Raw genomic sequence first — 16,930 nt, 5'->3', positions numbered from 1 at the left:
TGTAGGATCAATCTCGATAACAATATCTAGAGGAATGGTCATTAACATACCGGATAATGTCTAATAGTCTACTCAACCAGTTATGTGTCCTCTCATGTGGTAGAGAACTTTTCGTACCGAGTTTCAGCTACAAAAGCTAGTTAAGTGCTATGAACTAGGCAAACCTTTCAGTGCAGTTATACTCATATTTTTTGATGATTAATTGAACAGTGCTCCGTGAGATGTTCAAAGCTTGGGAATTTTTTTTTATAACCTAGCCTTGCTTTTAACTTCTCCACCTTTATCCCTGACATGTGAGAGGGAATATGTGCAATCCCGCCCCCCCACTAGCACATATCATCTTCCCTCTAAAATCACTCCCCAGCACATATCCCCATACCACCCTCTCCCCCCAAATTAAAAGATGCTCTGTCCCCCTGTACTCATCCCACCCTGTGCTCATATCACCCTGTACTTATCCCACCCTGTACTTATCCCACCCTGTACTTATCCCACCCTGTACTCATCCCACCCTGTGCTCATCCCACCCTGTGCTCATCCCACCCTCTGCTCATCCCACCCTGTGCTCATCCCACCCTGTACTCATCCCACCCTCTGCTCATCCCACCCTGTACTCATCCCACCCTCTGCTCATTCCACCCTCTGCTCATCCCACCCTGTGCTCATCCCACCCTGTACTCATCCCACCCTGTACTCATCCCACCCTCTGCTCATTCCACCCTCTGCTCATCCCACCCTGTGCTCATCCCACCCTGTACTCATCCCACCCTCTGCTCATCCCACCCTCTGCTCATCCCACCCTGTGCTCATCCCACCCTGTGCTCATCCCACCCTCTGCTCATCCCACCCTGTGCTCATCCCACCCTGTGCTCATCCCACCCTGTGCTCATCCCACCCTGTACTCATCCCACCCTCTGCTCATTCCACCCTCTGCTCATCCCACCCTGTGCTCATCCCACCCTGTACTCATCCCACCCTCTGCTCATCCCACCCTGTGCTCTTCCCACCCTGTGCTCATCCCACCCTCTGCTCATCCCACCCTGTACTCATCCCACCCTGTCCCCCTGTGCTCATTCCACCCTGTGCTCATCCCACCCTGTACTCATCCCACCCTGTCCCCCTGTGCTCACCCCACCCTGTCCTCCTGTGCTCACCCCACCCTGTCCCCCTGTGCTCACCCCACCCTGTCCCCCTGTGCTCATCCCACCCTGTTCCCCTGTGCTCATCCCACCTTGTCCCATGTGCTCATCCCACCCTGTCCCCCTCCCACCCTGTCCCTCTGTCCTCATCCCATGAAAATGACAGGACGAGTCTTAAAAAGGAAGGGGTGCGCGAGTTTCACCAGGCCTAGGGCAGCACAAAACCTAAATATACCCCTGGGCGCGCCGCACACGAGTCTGTCCCAGCCTTCGGTAAGATCGCCGCCGCCGCCATGTAGCAGCTGCTACCGTTGGTCTGTATCCATGCGCCGCTCGTGTCCTGCCTGGCTCCCTCTCCCCTCCTCCTCCCTCCCTCACAGTCCGGAGCCGCCAGGAGGAGGCCGCCCACTGGTTCCTGTAGGCTTTGTGTGCGTGCAGGGGGGGGTTGGGGGGCCTCTATGTTCATTTTTGCTTGGGGCCCCCAAATTCCTTCAAACGGCCCTGGCTTTCATGATGCTGTTTGTTCACTGAAGTTCTCTAACAAATTTCTGAGGGCTTCATAGAACAGCTATATTTATACTGAGATTAAATTACACACAGGTGGACTCTATTTACTAATTAGGTGAATTCTGAAGGCAATTGGTTCCACTAGATTTTCGTTAGGAGTATCAGAGTAAAGGGGGCTGAATACAAATGCACGCAAAACTTTTCAGATATTTATTAGTAAAAAAAAAATTAAAATAATTTATCATTTTCCTTCCACTTCACAATTATGTGCCACTTTGTGTTGGTCTATCATATAAAATCCCCCAAAAAAACATTTATATTTTGTAACATGACAAAATGTGAAAAATTAAAAGGGGTATGAATACTTTTTCAAGGCACTGTTAAAAAAAAACTTCTGCCTTTACAACCGCTTTAAGGCCTACTTTTCTTGTCACAGCGTACAAAAGATACAACATTCATGCCGAGTACAGACGGTCGTTTTTTGTGATGAAAAAAAACTATGTTTTAAAAAATGTGTGTGGGCAAAACGTCGTTTTATGTCTTCAAAAAAACGACAAAAAAAAAATTCGAACATGCTTGAATTTTTTGTGTCATTTTTTGTTTCACAGAAATTGACCGTGTGTAGCAAAAAACGACGTTTAAAACAACATTTTTAAACCCACGCATGCCCAGAAGCTAGTTATGAAGCGGGCTTCAATGGAAAAAAGTGGTGAAACGTAACCTCGCTTTGCTAGAGCATTGTGAAAAAACTATGGTGTGTAGGCAACGTCGTTTTTGAAAATGATGTTTCAAAAACGTTGTTTTATTTCATGATTTAAAACGTCGTTTTTTTCATCACAAAAAACGACCGTCTGTACGCGGCATTAGAGTTGTCACTAACTTGGAGAGGTTCCTGTTACTTCCTGTTGTGTTTACAGGACAGGAAGTGAAAGGAAATCTACCCAATGGAACATAAATGACAAAAAAAATCAAGATAGGGCTGTTTACCATTCCATACTCTGTCCAAAATGACACAAAAAAGTTTTAGCTTTAGATTTAACATTAAGTTGTGTAGCACTACCCCCGTAGGAGCTGCTGGTTTAGATTTGGGTTTTGCATGTTACCTCTAAGTTCGTTGTCCAGGGTAGAAAGTCTGTACAAATTGCAATGTCCACAAAAGATGTAAAACCTTCAACTGTTAGGTTTTATTTTTGCTGCATAAAACTTGTGAAGGAAGTAGAGAGTATAGAGAGAAGGGGAAGGTTCAGGTACGCGGTACAGAATGCACAAAGTATTCAAAGTTCCAGTATTCACCACTCACTCCTGAGTGGGTATTGCTCACCCGGATAGACCCCTCTCACATGGCCCAGCAGCCGGAATGATGCACGGACAGTATAGAAACAGTCTCTGCCACAGACCGTCTAAGAACACAGGATGGATAGTCAGGGAACCCTCTGCCACAGGATTTAATGTCCCGAACTTTCTGCCTTACAGCAAAAGAGCCTTTAAGCCGATCCGGCGGACTGTAAGACAAATTGCATAGTGGATCCCTTTCCTTAACGAGGTCACCAGGCCTATCCCAAGACATCAGCTTGCCTTGCTTGGTCTCCTCCAGGGCAGGTCCCCCCCCCCGGTTTCCTTTGTTAAGCTTCCCCCACTTGGATGGACAGCTTGGGATCCCTTTTAGAACCATAGGCCCCAGCCAGCATAGCTGGGCCTACCTGATAGGATTACAGCCTCGGGCCAACGTGGTCCCGGGGCTGGAATCACACACATGTAACTCATGCCAGGAGGACCACAAGGCGAAGGCCCCTGAAAAACGGCATCTGCCCCTTAAAGGGTGACTAAAGGAATTTTTTTTTTTTAGCTAAATAGCTTCCTTTACCTTACTGCAGTCCTGGTTTCATGTCCTCATTGTTTGTTTTTGCTTTGATGTTGCTGTAATTCCTCTCTGTTCTGGACACTTCCTGGTTGTCTGTTTCCTGATCACCACAGTACTGGGAGATTTCTCACTGTGGTGAATAATCAAGGAGGTGTGATTAAAACCCCTCAGCACCAATCCAGTTTCGTTTTGCAAAACCTTCACTGCCATCTATTGGCTCTCTGGCTCTGTACATCAGAGAACCAGGAAACAACAGCAAAAACTAAACTAAACTGCAGGCACATTATATGATTGCTTTTTTATCTATTTTTAATCCTTTTTAAAAGAAATCAGTTAACTATTATGTCTCTATACCCTGTAAACAGTCATTTCAGCAAAACATTTTTTTTCCTTTAGTGACCCTTTAAGTATCCCTTCCCAGCATGCACAGTGGGCCACAACTCCCGCTGGGCTGCTGCCGAGAAGGGTCACTCAACACACCATGGTTCGCCCGAGTTCCAACATGGGCATGAGGTGGTAACGCCACCTACAGGAAACAGGGGAAAACTTCTACCGAGCACAACAACAGCCAGAACAGAGGCTAATTAATACAGGATTAGTAAAGTCTGAGCCCAACTATGGCTTAGACGCCCCCTAAATTTATAGTAGCGCCCCAGTCATTGGGAGCCCGGCGCTACAGTTGTTTTCACTGCAGTGAACTTTCTTTCTTTATTTGCAGATTCATCCTTAAAGCTGATGCCATTTCTGAAAGCAGATACAGAGAAGCTGAATTGTAGGATCAAATCTTATTTCACAGACAACATTCAGGTGTTATGGCCGGATATCCCCCCCTCTGACGATACACAGAATTCTTGGTATATTGTCACTGTACAACACACTGATGGCAAGTTTCAGATGTCAACATTCTTCACCATACTTACCCAGGTGCCATCAATGGCAGAGAGAGATGATGAAATACATCATACTTTAGGTTAGTATTTTCCAAACTTTAGCTGGATGTGTGTCACCAACCACAAACGTATGTGGTCATATCATTGTTCACAATTTAGAACAAGATTTGTTATTTTTTTATTATTATTATTTTATTATTAGGTTATTATTAGTTTATGATTAGGTTATGAGACTTATTCAGTTAGTCAAAGGTGCAGTAACCAAATGCAACAAAACAACATTTATCTATTTCAGTTCAGACATCAGATAAGTGAAATGTGGTTGGTGTGGATTACTGCACTTTGCCCCTCATTATTATAGTATGCACTACTTTAGTGAATAATAACTACTTTGTGGACACTACACTATTTATCTGTTTCCTGCTAATGCTTAAAGCCTAACTCAAGGGAACATAAAAACCCTCCCTTGCAGTGGGGCTGCCCCTGCACTACAAGAGTAAAATGCTTGTTTAGGGTTAGGGTATGTCAAAAGCACTTTTACTTACTCAATCCTGCTCTCCTCAGCAGTACCTGTAATAAAAAATAATAAATAAATAATAAAACTGGAACAGTCACAACCTGTGGCAGCCGTTCATGGCAACCAGTCAAATTCTATTTTTAACTTCTTCATTTAAGCCAATTGGTTTCTTTGCACAGCTGCTCCAAATTCTGACTATTCCAGTTTTAATACATCGGGTTTTTTTGTTTTGTTTTTGCTATCAAAACAGTGATACTGCTGTGACTCCCAAGAACCTCCCCACACACTGGGCCGGATTCAGATAGCACTTACGCCGGCGTATCTCGAGATGCGTGGCGTAAGTGTAAATTTGCGCCGTCGTATCTATGCGCCGTACCCAGAAAACTATATACGCCGTAAAATAGGCTTCCTCCGACCGACGCAACTTTTTTACGCCGGCGTATCGTAGGCGCATATTTACGCTGGACGCATCTGCCTGCTCCCATTGATTTCGTATTCAAATATGCAAATGAGGGAGATACGCCCATTCAGAAACGTACGTTTGGCCGGTGCAGGCTACGCGCGGTGCGCGTAAGTGGAATATCTGGCGTAAAGTTACCCCTCATAAAGCAGGGGTAACTTTGCACCAGACTTGCTCAAGTCAGCTGGAGAGCAGCTACAGCAGCACCATTTCAGACGAGCTGAGCAACAACACTTGCAGGACAACACATCTGTATGCCAACATGCCAGGGGCAGCCGTGGTCATAGCACTACTGCGTCTACGGGCACGTAGGAGGGTATGGGAGAGGATATACCGAACGCGCATAGACGTCTTTGGCATGGGTGATTTGGAGGTGTATCGCATCTTCAGATTTAGCCCTGAAGCCATCCTGGAATTAGCTAGAACCCTGCAGGATGACATCACCAGCAAGACACACCGCGTACATGCAGTGCAGCCACTGGTCAAGGTCCTGGCAACACTGCATTTCCTTGCAAGTGGATCTTTTCAAAGAACAAGTGGAGTCGTGGCTGGGATGTCACAATCCAGCATGAGCAGATGCGTGCACCAGGGATGGGGTCAGTCGCCCAGCAGCCGACGACGGCCCAGCAACCTCCTGGACATCTGAGGATGACACAAAACATTCACATGTTGGTGGACTCACACACTTGTCACATGTTCCCTTGCCCCCCCACACATGATACACACCAACGAGAAGATAAAACACACTTACCTATCCTCAAGGGCTGATCAACAGAATCGAAACCCTCCAGGCCCTCCACCAGCTCCCTATCCAGGCACCTGGCAACGACCATCTCCTCGGCAGTGAGGGTCAGGTCGGTGGCTGGTCCTCCTCCTGTGCCACTGGCATGGCTACGCATCTTGGCCAACTTCTCCTTTACTAGACGCCGGAGGTCATTAAATTTTTTGGTAATATCCCTGGTGCTCCGAGCCGTAACACCAAGGGCATTAACCTGGGTAGTGATTTCCTGGACAATACGTTGTCTCTCCACCTTGCTGGTAGTGCCAGCCTGTGCCCCATAGAGGCAAGCGCCATATTTCTCCAGGCCCTCAAAAATCACAGCCTTCTCGGCAGGGGAGAAATTCAGCTTCCTCTTTCTCTTCTCACCTGGTGCAGAAATGCCACAATCAAAAAGCAAAAGTCCTAGCAGTAAGAAAAAATGCTTGGGTACTTTTGCACTTGACGGGCGCTTCTCGGGGCGTATTTATGCACTGGGCGTAGGCAGTGGGCCGGCGTATCTAAGGCCCCGTACACACGACCAAACATGTACAGTTGTGTTCAAAATTATTCAACCCCCCAATGATGTAAAGGGTTTTAGGGAATTTAGTGTACATTTGTAATTGTATTCAGAATGAAATCCTACAAGGACTTCTTAAAGAACCATATGCAACTAAAATGACATCAATTGGTTTTGTAATACAGTAGTAAATGTTTATTTTGTGAATTCTTCATTTACACAATTATTCAACCCCTTAAAGACTACCACTCTGAGGAACAGAGGTTCATTGAAGTGTATTCAATCAGGTATTGAAAACACCTGTGGATGTCAGGGAGCAGCAATAAAGCCTAATAAGCATTAATTAGGCAGCTTTAAAATTACTGTGATACTCAGCTCCTTCTAGACATTTACTGGTGTGGTTACAAACATGGTGAAGTCAAGAGAATGGTCCAGGAAGACAAGAGAAGAGGTGATTACTCTTCACAGGAAGGGCAATGGCTATAAGAAGATTGCAAAGATGTTAAACATACCAAAAGACACCATAGGAAGCATCATTCGCAAATTCAAGGCAAAGGGCACTGTTGAAAAGCTACCTGGTCATGGCAGAAAGAAGATGCTGACTTTGACTGCTGAGCGCTACCTGAAGTGTAGAGTGGAGAAAAGTCCCCGTGTGACTGCTGAGGAACTGAGAAAAGATTTGTCAGATGTGGGTACTGAAGTTTCTGCTCAGACAATACGGCGCACACTGCGTAATGAAGGCCTCCATGCCAGAACTCCCAGGCGCACCCCCTTGCTGTCTCCAAAGAATAAGAAGAGTCGACTGCAGTATGCCAAAAGTCATGTGGACAAACCACAGAAGTTTTGGGATTGTGTTCTGTGGACTGATGAAACTGTTTGGGCCCATGGATCAACGCTATGTTTGGAGGAGGAAGAACAAGGCCTATGATGAAAAGAACACCTTGCCTACTGTGAAGCATGGCGGGGGGTCAATCATGCTTTGGGGCTGTTTTGCTTCTGCAGGTACAGGGAAGCTTCAGCGTGTGCAAGGTACCATGAATTCTCTTCAGTACCAGGAGATATTGGATGACAATGTGATGCAGTCTGTCACAAACCTGAGGCTTGGGAGACGTTGGCCCTTTAAACAGGACAATGATCCCAAGCATACCTCCAACTCCACTAGAGCATGGTTGCAGATTAAAGGCTGGAACATTTTGGAGTGGCCATCGCAGTCACCAGACTTAAATCCGATTGAGAACCTTTGGTGAGACTTAAAGAAAGCAGTTGCAGTGCGCAAGCCTAAGAATGTGACTGAACTGGAGGCTTTTGCCCATGACGAATGGGCGAAGATACCTGTAGATCGCTGCAAGACACTTGTGTCAAGCTATGCTTCACGTTTAAAAGCTGTTATAACTGTAAAAGGATGTTGTACTAAGTACTAAGATTGAATGTCACTTGGTGGTTGAATAAAACTGATAATGATGTGAGCACAGAAAAGACATTTGTGGTGATTTCATTATAAATGTTATGTTATATTTGTCTGACCTACACGTGCCTCTTTGATTTAATTGTAAGCAGGATGACTGAATGATCAAAATCAATGTCAAACTGGCCAAAACAATCAATTTCAGTGGGGGTTGAATAATTTTGAATACAACTGTATGCTGAAACTGGTCCGCGGACCAGTTTCAGCATACATGTTTGGTCGTGTGTAGGCGCGAGCGGGCAGATTTCCAGCAAACATTTGCCCGCCGGGCCTTTTCCCAGCAGGCAAATATTCCTGGACGTGTTTTAAAACCGTCCGCTGGAATCCTGCCCGCTCGGACATGTACGGTCGTCAGTACAGACCTACCGTACAAGTCCGAGCGCCCGCCGTCCCTCGCATGCGTCGAATGAGTTCGACGCATGCGTGGAAGCATTTAAATGGCAGGCCCGCCCACGTCGCCGTGTCATCGCCGCGTCATCATCGCGGCGACGACGCGGCCACGCCCCGCGTATTGTTTACGCGCGGACTTCTGTACGATGGTTAGTACAGCCATCGTACAGAAGCCCTCGGGCAGACATGTACGGTGAAAACGGTCCGACGGACCGGTTTCATCGTATATGTTTGCTCGTTAGTACCCGGCCTTAGGGGTTACGCCAGGCGCAGTTGTGCGCATTCGCGCAGATGGGGGCAGACAATACGTTGGCGTCACAGCGCATGCGCCGTTTAAGATACGCCCGACGTATCTCTCTGCGACACGGTCGGACCATCACTTGCATGGGATGACGCCCACTTACACTTACGCCGCCTTTCGCCGTCGAAAATACGTTACGCGGGCTCATCTTGGTGAGTAATATCTTTCTGAATACAGTACATGCCTCTCCGCACTGGGCCGGCGTAGTGTAAATAAGATGCGCTACGCCGGCATAAATATGTGCCAATGTATCTGAATCCGGCCAACTGTGTGTAAGGAAATAGCTCTTGGGAGATGTAGTTTTGGGGGTGTTCCTACAGCAATAGAAACTGAGCTTTTACCAGCTCCACCCCAAACACCCTCCACGCAAGAACTTTACAAGCCTGGCGATGATATCAGAGGAACTAATAAAATTGTTTCTTGCTACAAAAACATGTTAAAAGAAAAATTAGGAGTCGGTTCACACAGGGGCAACACGACTTCCAGCACGACTTTGGGAGGCAACTTGGACACGACTTGAGTATGAATCATCAGGCAACTTATAAGGCAACTTCAAGTCGCCTCCAGGACAGAAGGCTTTCCAGTGGCCAATCAAACAACAATCAGCTCTGTGGGAGGGAGGGTTTTGCCTGAGAAATGTATGTTATCTTCCTATATTGTTACTTCAGTTAAGACAGTGATCTGACTTCTGAGGCAACTTCCATTGAAATCTATGGGTACAAGTTGCCTACAAGTCGGATTGAAGTAGTACAGGAACCTTTTCTGAAGTTGGAGCGACTTCAGTAGTGTACATTAAGACGGCTCCATTCACTTACATTGATTTTCTCAACCACACGACTTGGGACGACTTGAGGAGACTTCAAGTCGGATCCCAGGTCGCCCCTGTGTGAACCGGCTCTAACTATAGAGGAGGAGGGAGGTTTGAGGCGGGTACATTTGGGTAATGCCTACGTTTTAATTTAATTGATCTACTGAACAAGGGCCAGGTAGCTCTGTTCTTTTGCTATTATAGTCTTTTACTATTTCTTAACTGGATGAGATATAGAATACATACAGTACACTGGCTGTCATCAATAATTACTGACCTATGGGACATGGCACTAAAATCCAGCCCTAAGTTTTATCCACCCAATTACAAACAACAATTATTTTCCTATTTTCTGTCATTTTTTTTTTTTTTTTTTTACTACAGATTAAATACAAATAAAATAATTCAATAATTTATTTCTAATAAATTCATCCACTGTATTAATACATTGTATCTATGGTACATTGAACTTTTTTTTCTGTCTATACAGCTACATTTACGATAAGTACCTATACTCCTCATATCTATACCAGACTGAATGACAATGTAGTTCTGGATTGTGCTTTCCTGGTTGATCACATGGCTGAAGCTTCAGTTACATGGAATTTCCAAGGCAAAGGAAGGAGGAACCTAAAACTGCTGTCTTACAATGGATCCAAAAAGGAGCTGGAGTATCACAGTAAGAAGGGTCTGATACAAGTGGAGGAAATACAGAAGGGGATTGCTTCTCTTAGTGTGACCAGTATGGCTTTGGAAAAGGAAGGACTCTTCACCTGCACTGTGTCCGTAGGATCTCTCTATGCTGAACAACAGATTCACCTTGAGGTCAGAGGTAAGGGATTGGTCATAACCCATAATGTAATGATGAAACATGTAACTAACTGATAAGCTGGCATGTTTAACTACTTCAGACCCGGAAGATTTGGCTGCTCAATAACAATTTTTTGCAATACGGCACTGTGTCGCTTTAACTGACAATTGCACGGTCATGCGACGCTGTACCCAAAAAAAAATTATGTAATTTTTTTTCCCACAAATAGAGTTCTCTTTTAGTGGTATTTGATCACCTCTGTGGTTTTTATTTTTTGTGCTATAAAAAAAAAAAGAGCGACAATTTTGAAAAAAACACTAATTTTTTCCTCCGTTTAGGCCGATATGTATTCTTCTACATATTTTTGGTAAACAAAATCATAACAAAATCATAATAAGCATATATTGATTGGTTTGCGCAAAAGTTATAGCGTCTACAAAATAGGGGATAGATTTATGGCATTTTTATTATTTTTTTTATACTAGTAATGGCGTCGATCTGCGATTTTTATTGGGACTGCGATATTGCGGCGGACAGATCGGACACTTTTGACACATTTTTGGGACCATTGACATTTATAGAGCAATAAGTGCTTTAAAAATGCACTGATTACTGTATAAATGTCACTGGCATGGAAGGGGTTAACACCAGGGGGCGATCAAGGGGTTAAGTGTGTTCCCTAGTGTGTGTTATAACTGTAGGGGGGATGATGTCTGGGAGGAGAGATAGATCTGTGTTATACTTAGTACCTTAGTTTACACACACAGATCCCGCTTCTCACTCTGTCACGAGCGATTCTGATTGCGGTCATCGCGTCCGCCGGGCACTCGCATCAGCTCTAGGCACACGATTGTTTCTCCAGGAAGTCCCAATAAAAGTAAGTTAAATACCCCCCCCCCAACAAAAATTACATGCCAAATGTGGCATGTCAGGGGGGCGAGGAGTGCTTAAAGCGGAAGTTACACTTTAAATGGTTAATTTTGAAAGGGGTCTCCTATCTCTTATACCATAACCGCTTCCTCTTTAACGACAAATGGTACATACAGAAACAAACCTTCCAAACTATTAAATCGATACCGGATAATTTAGTGGAATCAGGAAAAAATGTTCCAATTTGATGGACTATGACAGAGAAGCTCTGTCATTGGAACAAAGACTTTGTGAATGGGGCTACCATAGATCACAGGTCAAAAAAGTTTGTCTCCAAGTTTGAAATGTAAACTGGATGAACCTACTAACTAACCAATACCAATATCCACAACAGACCAGACCATCTGACTTACCTGTGTTTTCCACTAACTATAGCTCTCAATTCTAAGATATAAGATGTAAGCCAGACATCTTCCCGCTTTGTATAGTGATGACAGCTACAGAGTCATATTAGAATGAGGGGTCCGATATTTTGCTAGAAAGAACATCTGGTGACACTGCAAGTAGAACATCTGGTGACACCGCACCTGTACATCCCTGTGGTGCTTAGCCACAAACATGTAGATTGTACATGCTGGGAGAGACCATATGGTCTCTCCCAGCATGTACAATCTACATGTTTGTGGCTAAGCACCACAGGGATGTACAGGTGCGGTGTCACCAGATGTTCTACTTGCAACCATCTTGGTCATCCCCACACCTTAACCTCCTGCTTAAATGGTTTGTCCTCAACCATTAAACAATTGGTTAATTGTAGGGTTGTTCCGATCCCGAGCATTTGCGCAAGTACTTGTACTCACACAAATTCTCATGATGCCTAATCCAATACCTGGGAAGAGGCTGCACACAACCGGAAGTTGGCGGGCGGAGTCATTGGGCAGAGTCAGTGGGCGGAGTCAGTGGGCAGAGTCAGTGGGCGAAGTCAGTGGGCTGAGTCAGTGGGTGGAGTCGGCTGGTGGAGTCAGCGGAGCGGAGATTGAATCCCCACCTGCAGTGGAACTAGCTGGGTAAGCTGGCAGGGGTGCAGCCACATCAGGAACGATAACCCCCATCTTGGTACACCCTGCACTCGGCCACAGTATGCCAGCAGCAGACATCTTGTTACACCCAGCCCATATAGTTTGGACTGGGTGTAACAAGATGTCTGCTGCTGCTCCTTACTGCGCCCGAGTGCAAGGAGTACCAAGATGGACGTCGCAGAAAAGCATTTCAAAATAAATGCTTTCCTCATGTCATTTATTACTGCATTTCAGTGCCTGCCCATCAGTGCCATCTATCAGTGGCATCTATAAGTGCCACCTATCAGTGCCAGCCAACTGTCAGTGCCGCCTATCAGTGCCAGCCATCTAGCAGTGCCACCAATCAATGCCCATCGGTCAGTCCCATCTATCAGTGCCAGCCATCATTCAGTGGCACCTATCAGTGCCCATCAGTCAAACTGTCACATGACATTAAAAAAGTATCGGTAATCGGTATCGGTACTTGTACTTCGTCTTTAAAAATTGGTATCGGGACAACCCTAGTGTAGCACCCTTTACCTTAGGTAGATAATTGCTAGAATAGTGGGTTTGGAAAGAAGGAAGGGCAGAGAGCTGGAGAGACATGGGGTGTATGTGGGAGCCCTGACCAATCCCCAACTAGGATTGGCATGGGAAAGGCCTCCTATATATACCCATGGTCAGCCTGCTGTGGGAGGGGTTGTCCGGTGGAAGAACTGAATGATGGAATGTTAGACTGTCGTGGTCTGAGGGAACCCCCTTTCTGGGGGGGGGGGGGTGAATTCAGGCCTGGTGCTCGCCTCTCTTTACACAGTCATCCAGAGGTGCCTGGAACAGGAGCAGGAATAGGATAGTTGGCAGCACTGCTATGCAAGTCATTCAGGAAGGATCCATGCCGGGTTGGTGAGTAAGAAGCACAGTGTGAAGCTCTGGGAGATACATGCCATGAGTTGAATGTGGAGCCAGAGGGAGAGACAGTGGTGTTGTTTGGAAGTCAAGTCATTGCAGCCACAAGGGCTGGCAGGATGTGAATCAGACGTGCTGGGATCAGTAGTCCACCAAATGTCAGTTAGCACATTTACTCTTCTCAACTAAAACGGTTGCTACCCAGAGCTCAAGTCCTGTGAGAACGCGTGGGAACGGAGTCCCTGCACTTTTTTCACAGCAGGAACGCAGTTCCCTTTGCAGGACTAGAGCAGACGAGCCGCCCGAGCCAATCCTTCACTAAGCGGCGATGCCCAGCTCGAGTCACTGTCAGGGGCAGGCGAACCTTAGTAATACTTTATGTTACTGGCCGCTTCCTGTATATGGATTCATTGGGTAGTGTGCGGGTATTCCGTCACTTCCTCGATGCCGCAATGTCTCCTGGGAGCTTTTGTCATTGTTCCCAGGAGACATTGCGGCGGTCTGCCGCAAGTTATCGCGGGATTTAGAAAGAACTTGCTTAATGGCAGATCTCCGCAATGTCTCCTGGGAACAATGACAAAAGCTCCCAGGAGACATATACAGGAAGTGGGCAGTAACATAAAGGATTACTAAAGTACAGTGGATCGGAAAAAAAAACATGCGGTTTAGTAATTATGCATATGAGCGTATCATTTTTTTTTTTTTTTTTTGGTGGGGGAGTGGATCTTGGGTGGGAGTCCCCACACTTTTTTCCCCAGGACTTGACCCCTGTTGCTACCAAGGGGGACTTTAGACCCCAGGATGGTAAAGGGCTACTAGGAAAACATTAGGACTTATTCAGAGTGAGGCCTAGCCATGTGCTAACGGTGACAGAAACCTAGACTTGGACAGTGACGTGAAGCAAGTGATCTCAAGTCGTGTGCTGAAGGAGATGTGCAGAGGAAATGACTGTCAGATTTAGACTCGACCAACATTTATTTCATTGCAAAGTATTCATTATCTGGGCATCCCATGTCCCTTTTCCCCCGTCCAAGTTTATTCCCTTAATAAAAAAAACAACAAAAACAAGCAAGAGACTATTCATTGTCTGGTAAAGTGTGCCAAAATGGATGTCTGACCAGCAGGATGAAATGTGTGGATGCCTAGTACACGCAGTGACCTTATGGGGGCACCGCTACACTAAGTATGTAATATATGTGGTTACTTGTACCACATGTAATGTCCAATACATAGGAAGGATGACCAGACGACTGACTGACAGAATGCAAGACCACTTTTCCGATATAAGGACCAATAAGAACACAAATCTGGCCACGCATTTCAACCAATTTCACCAGCAAAATACACAATCTTACAAGGTCCAGATAATTGGAAGTGTTGATTTCCTAGCCTCCGGTGGTGACTGTCTCCCTTCTATGTAGAAAGGATGTTTATTGGATCTTTAGACTTGATACTCGTATCCCTAAGGGTCTAAACTATGAGTGGGACATTACTCACTACTATGAATAGTCCATACACATCGTTATCCTTATTTTATTTCAGTATTAGATACTCAATCAGACACATCTAGACCTGCCTCACTCATGACCAGATTATTCCCCCACCTTAGAGTGTTTTGATCCTTTTTGCAGATTCTATCTACATTTTACCCACAGTGACATAAATTCTTAGAATTGTTCTTTCTTTCTGTATATATACTGTGTATATAGGAGTTAGGTTTATAGGTTACATTTTGGTTACTGAGACACAAGAAGCTGGGGATGGCAAGTTGAGGGTGTCTTTCATCATCATCATCATCATCATCATCATCATCATAATACAAGCATATTCCAGATATTGTCCTGTTTGCACTCAGTTACTATTTAGTAGGCAGTTTTTAGTGTATGTAAAGCCAAAATGATTTTTTTCAATATGTCTGTCATCATGTGTCACTGTATACAGTTTTCAGCGCCCTGCATGTTGCTAAGGGGGCCAGGCACATGGATAGGGGGGCGGCGCCCGTGTGCCCCCTATGGATGGGCCTCCACTGTTTGCTAAAGAGAATCTTCTACAGTGAAATGTGAAGCTGAACATATTGAAAAATTGATTTTGGATTTACATACACTTTAAAGTTTGGGGTGGACTAATCTTTTAGTTGCTCACAATTAATGCATGAACTGATATATAATGTTTCATTTACACCTCATGTTTTTTTATTTGTTTAACAAACAAGAATATTACAATATCTTTATTTGCAGAAAGCCCAGTGGTGTCTGTAAATGTGGAATCGGTGACACTGACAGAGGGAGAGGAGCAGAAGTTTGTCTGTGATGCCTCAAATTATTATCCTCTTGATGTCAGTATTGAATGGCTACGAGAAAGCCAACATGGAGGACTTTTGCCAACTTCAGTACAACACATCGTCTATAGCAGCCACAGATACAATAGTGATGGCACCTATAGCATTTCTTGTTTCTTCTTCTACACTGCATCCCTGCAGGACAGTGACACCACTTTCACCTGCCGTGTGGAGCATGAAAGCCTAAGCATACCAATAAAAAAGAAAGTGAGCCTTACAGTTGTAGGTAATGTATACATGGTCAATTTTATACAATTTACAGCAATAGTATATACAGTACATACGGGTGTATTTCTAATAAAAAAAAAAGTGCATAATCATATGTCCATGGAAATTACATGTAAAGTTGTTCTGTGCAAATGGGGAAAAATCTAATATTCCCAGGCTGTATTCTGCTGTATTCTATGTGGATCTGTAATTATGTGGAAAATACTGCATTATTGCCACTAGACGGAGCTTGGGAGTGTACTTATTTCCTTTTCTAGTCAGCAGCATCTAGCAGAGAATGAAGCCTGAGAACATTCTATTTTGCCCCATTCGTGCCAAATAATTTTACATGCAGTTTTGACAGATGTTCAGCTATGCAAATATGTTATAACTACAACCCATGCTGTATAAATACCACTAATGCAGCAGCTACTGTGGACCTTGAGAGCCCCAGTCAACATTTATCATGCTTTCTAAACTGCTGTTGCCTTATAAAAACCCTAATGCCGCGTACACACGATCATTTTTCAGCATGAAAAAAAACGTTGTTTTTTAAAAACGTCATTTAAAATGATCATGTGTGGGCTTCACATAATTTTTCAGGTTCTGAAAAATGACAAAAAAAAAATTCAAACATGCTGCATTTTTTAACGTCGTTTTAAACTATGTCGTTTTTCAGGTTGTAAAAAATTATCGTGTGTGGGCTAAAATGACGAAAAAAACCTGCGCATGCTCAGAAGCAAGTTATGAGACGGGAGCACTGGTAAAACTACTGTTCATAATGGAGTAAGCACATTCATCACGCTGTAACAGACAAAAAAGCGCAAATCGTCTTTTACTAACACGGAATCAGCTAAAGCAGCCCAAAGGCAAATGGGACTTCCCCTTTATAGTGCCGTTGTACGTGTTGTACGTCAACGCGCTTTGCTAGATCATTTTTTTAAAACGATGGTGTGTAGGCAACATCGTTTTAATGATGAAGTTGGGAAAAAAGTCGTTTTTTAGACATGCTGAAAAACTACGTTTTCTTTCATGCTGAAAAATGATCGTGTGTACGCGGCATAAGACTTCTGTTGTTACTGCTGGCTCACTTATAAATATAAATATATATTCACCCAGAAAATT

The 16,930-nt window shown here is 44.7% G+C and overlaps 1 protein-coding gene across 4 annotated transcripts in view; it reads left to right on the top strand.

Annotated features, from left to right (window-relative positions):
• The window catches only part of LOC120927645 (tapasin-related protein-like), a 63,032-nt gene that overhangs the window by 19,460 nt on the left and 26,642 nt on the right, over positions 1–16,930 (top strand). For all 4 annotated transcript variants that reach the window (XM_040338466.1, XM_040338463.1, XM_040338464.1 and 1 more), the window contains 3 exons: positions 4,226–4,477; positions 10,106–10,447; positions 15,498–15,824. In XM_040338466.1, coding sequence (XP_040194400.1) covers positions 4,226–4,477; positions 10,106–10,447; positions 15,498–15,824 — 921 coding nt within the window. The remainder of the gene's footprint in view (positions 1–4,225; positions 4,478–10,105; positions 10,448–15,497; positions 15,825–16,930) is intronic.

This window comes from Rana temporaria, chromosome 2, assembly GCF_905171775.1.
Source record: "Rana temporaria chromosome 2, aRanTem1.1, whole genome shotgun sequence".
In the NCBI taxonomy this organism is placed as follows: Eukaryota; Metazoa; Chordata; class Amphibia; order Anura; family Ranidae; genus Rana; species Rana temporaria.
Note: the sequence above shows the minus strand (reverse complement) of the source record. Positions and strands in the feature narration are given on the sequence as shown.